Below are 10,840 nucleotides of genomic sequence, written 5' to 3' on the forward strand. Positions count from 1 at the left end.
TTTTTAGACCGATGAGCTTTGTAAAAATCGACGTGTTTCAGAAAGGCGGGGCATAGAGGAGAAACAATAATGTACAGTATGTGGAAAATATTGTGTTTTTTGAACCTTAAACCGCATAAACACATTTCATTACACCAAATACACAAAATAATGTTCTTTTTAGCAGCATCATATGACCCCTTTAATAGAAGTTTTATGGATTTACTTTAGGTCTATGTTTATTACTTTTGAAACCATCTCTGTTTAAAACTTTGTACGATTGTATGGTTTTTGAAAGAAGTCTCATGCAAAAGAACGGTTTTCTAGTTGAATATAATTTCAAATGCTCTGTCAGAGAGCATTATACTTTCCCCCACTTAGTCAAGTTCTGCCTTAAAACAAAAAACAAGTGCTACAAATTAATAAAAAGAACACAAATTACAAAAAAGCACTTCATCTACAAATCATTAAATACCATTCAGTGTAATGATTTGTAGATTACATTTAATAGATTGGTTTGTAACAGGTATCTGTATGCATGTTTGATCTGAGGTCTTGCTGCATTTACACTGCTTTGATCTGCGTTTTGATCAGTCGGTTCAACTGATTCAGAATTGCGAAAAGCTTAATTTCTCCCATCACTAATCTTATAGCATTATAGCGCCACCTGCCTGTGAACAGACTCTACTAATCACACCATCTGTTGTCCTTCTGCAGCTAGAGGCCATCCAGAAACATGCCTGGTATCAGTAAGTACTGGTTGTTTATATTGATTATCACTGCAGTCAATCTACAAAGTTTGAGTGAGAGCAGCATATTATGTGTGTGTTTATGGCTGCATTTCATAAATAGAACTGTATTTATACTGAAATGTTATGAAATGATTTCAGCTTGCGTCTTTCATAACAGGCAAGATCGCAGATGATTTGTGCAAGCAGCTCAAGTTCTTATGTGTGTTTGTTTGTGTGTGATGAAGAGCTGGACGCAATGAGCTGTGTCTGGAGCTGCCGCCCCCAAGGCGCGTGAGCATGGGACGGGTCATGTCTCTGACAGAGCTGGACCCAGATGTGCTGGACAGCATGTATTCTCTGGGCTGTTTCAGGGACCGGGTTAAACTGACCCAAGACCTGCAGTGTGAAGAGTGAGTGTAACATCAGCACTTTTGCAGCATTTCTATTCAGAAAATGTAAAAATTGAGGTAATCTTTAACCCTGTAAAGCCTGACATATGAAATAATAGTCAGGAAAACCTTCTTTTTTTTTCTTTTTTTTTTTAATTGAACAGTGTATTGAACCTTATATATATGTTATCGTTGAATATCATATTTGATAAATCAGGTTTTTATGGCTCATAGGAGAATATGGAGCTCATACTCAGAGGAAAAAAACTCCTACATTTTATTTAGGGGCCCAAACTGATCCAAAGTATGCAATTGCTGATATTTATATGGCCAAAAAGTAAAATTAAATTCTGATAGCTTGTGATATACGTCAATTAGATCTTTATAACAGTATAGCAGACATCTTGCATATAAATATCAGTTGTCACTCTATATTTCCCAATAATATGTCTTAGTAGATGATATTTAAATGGTTAGTTTTATGCTGAATTTTATTGTGGGGGGAAAGCATATAATGCAAAGCAATACAGTGATGACTGAGAGATGAACAAATAAACAAACACCTGATAGATTATATTTGCTACTGATATTTTAACATAATTTTTCTAAAAAAAAAAAAAAATGTTTGGATAATCAAGTAATCCTAAATTGCTTCAGTCCAAGTGTTAATTTTGAAATATTACTAAAATATATATATATATATATATATATAAAAATATTCTTATGTTTACTTAGCCTTATGTCTAAATCAGTTATGTTCCAAATTTGAAGTTGATATAAAAAAATTGAGGTTCCTGAGAGATTTTATTTAGGGCGTTATACCACAAACAGCCACCGGGTGCCATCAAAACTCCATTGAATTTTTTTAATGCATTTTTCTGTCACAAATGTCCGCAAACGTTTTCCTCTTTTGTTTTTTTATCCGCCATCTCTATCTTTCTGTCGCTCGGCTCGGCTAATGTCCGTCCCATGCACTGAAAGCTCTCTCCTCCACATCATGAGTAGACACGCCCCTTATTGCTGATTGGCTACAAGTTTGTTTTGCAATTCGGCCCGAATCAGTTTTCTAAAGTGTTTTTGAAAAATCACTTACTCTGCCTTTAAATGATGTGTATGTGACAGAGAAAAAAGACAACGAAAAAAAGAGCACCAACAGGCCCACTGGTGGCTCTTAAGAGGTTAAAAGTGTATAGATTTGATCAGTTATATATTTCCTGGTAACTGAACTCACAACCTTGCTGTTGCTAGTGTTGCTATACTCTACTGTTTGATCTACATGCACACTACTCTGTGTTTTGTATTTCTATATAGACCCTCCACGGAAGCGTGTAGACTCACCCATGTTGACCCGTCACGGCCGCTGCCGGCCAGAGAGGAAGAGTCTGGAGGTGCTGAGTGTGACGGAGCAGGGCTCTCCCACACCCCCGCGCAGAGCGCTGGACACCTCCTCGCACAGCCAAAGGTACACATGCAGTCATAAATTCCATTTCATATATGGAACTTTGTAAATATTGATTTAGCACTACTGACTCTTGACTGCCACACTCCTGCATAGATCTCGATCTGTAAGTGGAGCATCAACGGGCCTCTCGTCTAGTCCTCTAAGTAGTCCCAGGGTAAGTATCTGTCTGCTAACCTTTTTTTTCTACTAAAGAGATGAGTCACTCAGCAGCAGTGTTGTCAAAAATAAAGATTTTTTTGATCGAGAAATGTTTGAATACTCATTTTCCCGCAGTATTGATAGACCAATACCAGCTACAATTTCTTACTCTCTCTTCTCTCCGACAGTGATTTGACACTCACCGCAGTGTGTATTTTAAATAAATAAGTATATAGTCTGTTGTGCTGCGTTAAGAGTGAAACACAGCACTGTGTTCATTTACACACGAGCATCTCACGTCTTCAGCGTCTCAGAGCAGCTTGGTTTACAGTAAATGCAGCAAACTCCATCTCTGCATGTGCAATGTGTGCCACTTTGATTTTTACCATTTGCATAATTTCCAGCATTTTTGTGGACTGATAATTACATCATTTTACTGGAATTGTAACGAGAAGTGTTTGTAAACCTGTTGTCACAGAAGTTTAAATGGCTTCCCTCAATTCCACCAAAACCAAGCCTGATAGTTTGCCTCATGCAAGTGAAGATATTAAAACATAAATATTGTAATTTCACTGCAGTGTACAGTTAAATAATTAATATAATTCTTATGAAATATTAAATTTTTATTTACAAAGTTGTTTAGTTAATGTTAGTTAACTAATGATACCTTATTGTAAAATGTTACCAAAATTTGCATTTTTAGATGAATGTCTTCATTTGGAACTTTTGTTAGTTATTTTTCCAAAAGCATTTCTTATATCTTTGTTATTACTCAAACATACTAGACTGAGTTAACATGAACATGCACATCATTCAGTCTTAGACCCAAAGTATACTTCATTTTTGTGTGCGTACACTAGTGTATGCATACAGTTAAACGCGTAGCCTTTCAAAGTATACTCCATTTGATAGCGTGCAGGGACACAGGTGGTCGACACATGGACTTTAGAAAGTTTCTTAATATCCAGCATCCACGCTATTTTTCTCCAGAAGTTATTAGCGATAAAAATATCTTTGTACTCTTTTAAACTAATGTAAACATAGTATCTAATAACTCTCTCACACAAGCGCTTGTCAATGCAAGCGTCTATTGTTGCGGTATTTTGTTGTTGTTGTTCTGTCTCTTTAGTTCCATTTTCTACTGTGAAATAATGGCCCGGGCCAGTGTTGCCACCTTGTGGAACAACTGATTAGTGCAAAACGAGGGAGGAAGTGTGGGCGTGGGCTCACTCTCCTTGACCCCACCCTCTAGTCCAGGGGGAGGCGGCAGCATGGCGGCAAGTAGCTCCGCCCACTGGAGGACACGCCTCAACTCATTGAAGAACAACCTGTTGGGGTCGCCGCGGTTCCACCGCCGCAAGATGCAGGGTGGGCCCCGATATCTTTCCTTTTCAGAATTTAATCAAATAGAGAAGGAGTTTTCAAACGTTTTGATGCCGTAGACCCATTTTTGATGTGATAAATAAGAATATTATATGGAATATATTTACCTTCTATTAAGCTGACACTGTGTCATTGTTGTACTATTAGAGTACTAATTCTATTATTAGAGTACTTTCAGATGTATTCACTTGAACAAAAACATAAAACTGTGGCTGTCAATAGAATAAAATAATTTATTACATGATTGCTCCCATTATATATGACATTGGAAACCAGAATGAAACATAATAATCAAAGTAATTTATTTATTACAAATGTATTTCATTTTCTCTGAACTTTTATGCAGGTCCCTTTGCAGCCAGGGTTATTATTAACAAAAATTAAAACTAAAATAAAACCATAAAAAAACATTTTGGTTGCTTGAAATTAAATAATATATATTATATGTATATTATATATTATATGTTGGTCTTATATTTCATTTCAGCTAGTTGCCAATGTAACATTTCTAGTTGAAGTTGAAGTACTAAAATAACTAATAAATAAAAATGTATAAATACTATATAGACATAAATAATACAACACACAACAAAATTACTCAAACTTTAACAAAAATTTTAAAAAAGAATAAAAAAATAAAATGTAATAAAAAAAAATAAATAAATAAAAAATATATATATATGTATATATATAAACACTATAATAGTATATTAGACTAAAATAATACAGTTTGCGGCCCTTTGGGGCTCCCTGTATCTCAGTTTGAAAACCTCTGAAATATAAAATTGTCAAATAATTGAATTTAATCAATGTCAGGTTGTATTCAATCTATGTTTCATTCTTACTCTTACCTTCCCAACAGTGCCAACCTCAGAAGACATGTCCAGTTTAACACCAGAATCAAGCCCAGAGTAAGAAACGATTGTCAACCCAAATAATCATCTGGAAAAATCATCTGCAAAGCACTGCATTCTTTTTTTTTAAAGGACTTACTGTATGTTGTACATTTTTATATTACATTAATTTATTCCCTGAGTTTTTTTTTTCTCCTCCAAAAACAGTAATAATTTACCCTTTCATTTTTGAGAGTTTTTGCTACTGTGCCTTTAAGTAACACCCAATTTGCATGTGAAAAAATAAACAATTCGATTCACTTGAATTCTAAATAATAAATGTTGCAAAAACAGCCCTTCAGTGTTTAACAGATCCTAAAAATTAGATGTTCCAGATGACAATGCTCATAGACGTCATGGCAACTAGCATGTGCTATTTAGGGAAATATATTAATGATAATGATCTCCAGCTTTTAATTCTTCAGTGTGCTGCATCATTGTGATGAGTCTTACAGATTATCTGAGTGTCTGTCTGTGTTTGTGGTCCGACAGGCTGGCTAAAAGGTCCTGGTTTGGGAATTTCATCAGTCTGGAGAAAGAAGAGCAGATTTTTTTGGTCATCAGAGACAAACCTCTTAGTTCCATTAAAGCGGATATCGTCCATGCCTTCCTTCCTGTGAGTCTAGCAGCTGATCTGTGCAGCTCTCTGTTGATTAAGCATTTTAATAAACTAAATGGATCGCATATACACTACCGTTCCGAAGTTTGGGGTCAGTGAGATTTTTTAATGTTATGAAAGTCTCTTATGCTCACCAATGCTTTATTTGATCAAAGATAAAGTAAAAACAGTAATATTGTGTAATATTATTACAGTTCAAAATAACTGTATTCTATGTCAATGTCATTTATTTATAATGTTACACTTTTAAGACGTTATGTCGAGTTGAAAGCTGTTCAGCTTTTTAAATATCTATAAAATATTATATAATTTTACAAAAATAACTCAAATATTTTACTGGTTTGTCACACTATTGTGCCATGTAGATAAAGAAATAGCCTGAAAACAACTGTATTCTGCAACTCTTGTGTAATATTATTACAGTTCAAAATAACTGTATTCTATGTCAATGTCATTTATAATGTAATCTACACTTTTAAGACGTTATGTCGAGTTGAAAGCTGTTCAGCTTTTTAAATATCTATAAAATATTATATCATTTTACAAAAATAACTCAAATATTTTACTGGTTTGTCACACTATTGTGCAATGTAGATAAAGAAATAGCCTGAAAACAACTGTATTCTGCAACTCAAATAATCGAATACAGCCCCCATAATGTCACGGTCCAGGTGTGTGGAGGCAGGCAGGATGACGAGGACGACAAGGATTCAAATAAGGATATTTAATATAGAGACAACAAGGCAGATTCGGGTAGATGAGACACACACTCGGGGTAACATTCACAATAACCGACAGGTTTGTCACACTATTGTGCCATGTAGATAAAGAAATAGCCTGAAAACAACTGTATTCTGCAACTCGAATAATCGAATACAGCCCCCATAAATTGTGACCAAATTGACCCATAATAAGTGAACATGACAGCTCTGTTCAAAGGAGAACAGCAATAATGTATACAGCAGTTAAGGAAGAGTTCTTTCTCTCTTGCGTTTGTCTTCAGATTCCCTCCCTCAGTCACAGTGTAATCTCTCAGACGAGTTTCCGAGCAGAGTATAAGTCTTCTGGAGGTCCGTCTGTCTTCCAGAAACCCGTCAAATTCCAGGTAGACATTTCCTTTTCTGAGGGGGAAAGAGAGCGAGAGCGGGAGAGAGACAGGGATGGACAGAAGGATTACGGAATCTACAGTGTAACTTTTAGCCTCATATCAGGTGAGAAGTATTACTATCTGTTGTAAATGATTTTGGTTATTATTTATTTACCCACTTACATTAAAGTGTATCAGAGCTTTTAATTTATAGTACAGAAACAAAACAAAACATGAAATGAAATAGTGTTTAAATCACTCAATTTTACATTGTCCAGCAGTGACACCAGCAAATAAAGTTTCATAGGGAGGCATCATCTCTTTTGCCTCCATTGAGCTTGATGCAAATAGGCAAACAACAACAAACAGTATTAAAAAATATGCTTATTACTTACATGGAGCATTTATATGGATTTCATTTTTAGTGTATCGTAGCAGAATTTTTAAGCAATTTTCAATATTATAAAAATATTTTAAAATATTCACAAGAGTTAGATTTTTTTAAAGTAGCATTATATAAACTATTATATAAATGTTGTAGCAAGACCATATAAAATGGTGTTCCATTAGCCTTCAATATTGTAATAATTTCCATTACAATTAAATGAAATAGAACATTTAAATTAGACTAAACACTTATTACTTTTAAACTTGGTCTATTTTAATGCTTTTTTTTTTTTACAGTGAACAGTACTAATATTTTCTAAAAATATTTTAAAATGTTCATGAGACTTTGATTTTAATAAAAAGTGTGATTATATAAATTATTATAGAAAAGTTATAGTTAAAGTTATATTGACCTTAACCATGAAAATTAAATAAATTAAACATACATTGTCTATTTAAATGGATTGATTTTTTTACAGTGAGCAATCTTTTAGGCTACGTTTACACGACAACGATGTAGTCAAAAACGGAAAAGTTTTTCCCTTGCGATTTTAAAACGATTTGCGTTTACACACATCCGCGAAAACGGCCAAAAACGCTGTATTACGTATGCCAGGCCAGTAGTTGGCGCTGTCACCTTGTTAGTAAACAGTACCTGTAGGGAAGTAAAGATTATATGATGTATAATATGATGCGTCTCCGCTGTTGGTTGTAATATTGGTGAAGTAAATCCACACTTTGCTGAAGAAGCGTTAGCAAACTCTTAAACAGCAACAACAATACCATGTATTCCGCCATTGTTGTGTATATTTGTTCCATAGACTGTATAAAAACATGGACGTAGTGTCCGTGACGTCACCCGTAGATTTCCGAAGAGCGTTTTTGAAGCTCAAAAGTGGGCAGAGGCGGCCGTCGCCATCTTGGAAGCGCGTCACTCCCGGATAATCGAAAATGGGCAAAGAGGCGGGAGCAGGTTGCTGAAGCCACGCCCACCTAGCTCGACGGTGGTGACAGCAGCGGCAATCCACCTGTCACTCAAGTGGCCACGCCCTTCATTATGCAGAACTGTAAGGCTTAAAATAATTTAAATGGATGAGTTATAAAAAAAACTCACCCCCCTCACAGTTGTCATGAAGGGCAAAATTAGCTATATAGACCAAAACCACTTTTTGAACCAGGCTGTAAACATGTTTTTTTCTGCGGTAAAGTTGGGCATTTTAACATGTGGAGTCTATGGGATTGACTCCCTTTTGCAGCCAGCCTCTAGCGGCCAGTTGATGAATTACAGTTTAAGTCACTTCCTTGTTGGCTTCACGAGAGAGAGGGGGAGGTTGCCGCTTGATTTGTTCGCGCTTGCCTTTAAAATCGACACGTATTGCGCATGTCTACATACGTAACACGTACTACGCACGCGCATGACGTCACTGTTTTCAAAGATTCCCGTTTTGGGTGTTTACACGGAAACGATAACGGTGGCATTTTCAAAAACTTGCACTTTGAAACCCGTTTTCAAAAAAAATCAGTTTTCAGTCCCCAAACTGCCGTTGTCATGTAAACGAACAGGCAAAACGCATAAAACGTTTCCCGTTTTTGGCTGAAAACGTTGTCGTGTAAACGGCCCTTTAGATATTTTCTAGAAAATATTTAAAAAATCATGAAACTTGATTGTTGTATGATTATATAAATTATTATATAAATAAAGGGGATTTTGCTGGTCCACTACACACCACTGAATTTATACGAGTATATGTGTGTGAATTTTATTTTTTAGGTCCAAGTCGCAGATTTAGACGAGTTGTTGAAACGATTCAAGCCCAGTTGCTCAGTGCTCATGATCAGCCCATGGTGCACACTCTTTCAGGTAAGACCGGACGCATATCATGAATTATTCCAGCATGTTTCCACTCTTCCACAGCCTTTTTTTGCTCTACGCTAGATGAGAAGAACAGTCGCCCTCCTAGAACACCAACTAGACAGAACTCCCGGCGCTCAGAAGGCGGAGCCGACCGCTGCGAGTGGGTGGAGCGTGGAGAGGGCGGGGTTTTACTCCAGCGCAGGGGGTCGGGAAGAGAAAGAACCCGCCTACTTTCCTCCAGTGGAACACAGTCACAGCCCTGAGCTAGAAATATTGTGAATAATCAGCAATCCATCAACATATGAGCCATGATATGAGACTAAACTACTCAAACGTTCCTTCTCCCCTTGTCACCTCAGAACAGCATGATGGTAAAATGTGTTTTTAAAGGAGCTTTTTGAAAGTCTAATGAAACCAAATACTGATACACATTGTGCAAGAACATGGGATGCAACGAAGCAAGAACTGTCTCCATTGTACGATAATACAACATAAACTTCTGGGATCCGAGGAACACCTCCAAACTTTCTTCTGAAACTTATTTAATTTGTCATCCTGGACAGTGCTTTGATTTATGCTGTATTTTCTCATGTGATTTGGATGTAATGTGCAAAACTTGAGTTTATAATGACATTCATGAAACGAAAGGTTTCAGTTGGGGGTAGCACACCATCTGTTCCTTACAGGCCTGGTCTCCGTTTCAGCAATCGAGTAATTATAGCAACAGAGACGTCCAATTTAGTCAGAATTTTTATCCTCCAAATCATGTTTTAAAGAAAATACGTAGAGATCCAGATCCAGAAGCTATTAGCACCAAGAGTCTGCTCAGACGTATGCAATAAAAATCAATAAGCTACAAAAGATTCAGTTTAACAAAGCTGCACATGCTGAATCTTTTAAAACATGATTACCTCCTTGAGCGGACAGACTCATGATGATTTTATGACCGTAAATAAATTGCTCACCAGCCCTGCGTCATTATCTATAGATAACTTCATTTTCACTCTCCATAGAAATGCTGCATGCTAAATAACGTCGAGCTTCAACCCCAATAACTGATTGTGATTGTAAAACATTTCTGCGTGCGTTTACACATCTAAATCTGTCCTCGATTCACCCTTTTGGCAGCTCAAATGGACGAGAGCGTCTGACTAACGAAGGATTCCCATGACTGTTGTCCCCAACAAGAGTTCAAATACAAAGTTTCCCTTTTAGGCCATGTCCACACGTACACGGGCATTTTTATATTTCTTCTTGAGTTTCTTGAGTTTTTCCTTCCGTTTTTAAAAAAATCTCTGTCCACATGAAAACGCAAACGCATGCTATGAAGCACTGTCAAGAGCATGCCAAACCAACAGGTGGCGATATAATCTCAACCGTAAAGCCATGTTGGCCAATCAGAAGCCTGAAAAAGTTTCCAGTAGACGGAGATAACAGCGCAGGCTCCGACGTCACAAGCCAAAAACTCCAGTTTCGCTGTCTACACGATAACACTGCAACCGGAGTTTTTTTAATTTTCACCCTGGCAGGCGTTTTAAAAAATGTTCGGTTTCAGTGACCTGGTGCTGCGTTTGCGTGTGGACGAACGGCCAAACCGCGTAGAAAAAGCTGCGGTTTTAAAAATGTAAAATTTAAAAAAATAACCGCGTTCATGTGGACAGGGCCTTAGGGGCTGTTTACACGACAACGTTTTCAGCCAAAAATGGGAAACTTTTTATGCGTTTTGCCTGTTCGTTTACACGATAACGGCGTTTTGGGGACTGAAAACGCATATTTTTGAAAACGGGTTTTAAAGTGCAAGTTTTTGAAAATGCCACCGTTATCGTTTCCGTGTAAACACCCAATACGGGAATCTTTGAAAACGGTGACGTCATGCGCGTGCGTAGTACGTGTTAGGTATGTAGACATGCGCAGTAC

At 36.8% G+C, this 10,840-nt stretch overlaps 1 protein-coding gene across 1 annotated transcript in view; it reads left to right on the forward strand.

Moving 5' to 3' along the window:
* Positions 1-10,231, forward strand: part of brsk1a (BR serine/threonine kinase 1a) — a 13,494-nt gene extending 3,263 nt beyond the window's left edge. The window contains exons 5-14 of the mRNA XM_016513250.1: positions 697-728; positions 956-1,113; positions 2,411-2,561; positions 2,655-2,715; positions 3,905-4,067; positions 4,945-4,993; positions 5,468-5,591; positions 6,598-6,805; positions 8,840-8,929; positions 9,005-10,231. Of these exons, the coding sequence (XP_016368736.1) occupies positions 697-728; positions 956-1,113; positions 2,411-2,561; positions 2,655-2,715; positions 3,905-4,067; positions 4,945-4,993; positions 5,468-5,591; positions 6,598-6,805; positions 8,840-8,929; positions 9,005-9,186 (1,218 nt within the window). The 3' untranslated portion in view covers positions 9,187-10,231. The remainder of the gene's footprint in view (positions 1-696; positions 729-955; positions 1,114-2,410; positions 2,562-2,654; positions 2,716-3,904; positions 4,068-4,944; positions 4,994-5,467; positions 5,592-6,597; positions 6,806-8,839; positions 8,930-9,004) is intronic.
* Positions 10,232-10,840: the final 609 nt, after the last annotated feature.

Source organism: Sinocyclocheilus rhinocerous, unplaced genomic scaffold, assembly GCF_001515625.1.
Source record: "Sinocyclocheilus rhinocerous isolate Xijiao unplaced genomic scaffold, SAMN03320098_v1.1 scaffold24, whole genome shotgun sequence".
NCBI lineage: Eukaryota > Metazoa > Chordata > Actinopteri > Cypriniformes > Cyprinidae > Sinocyclocheilus > Sinocyclocheilus rhinocerous.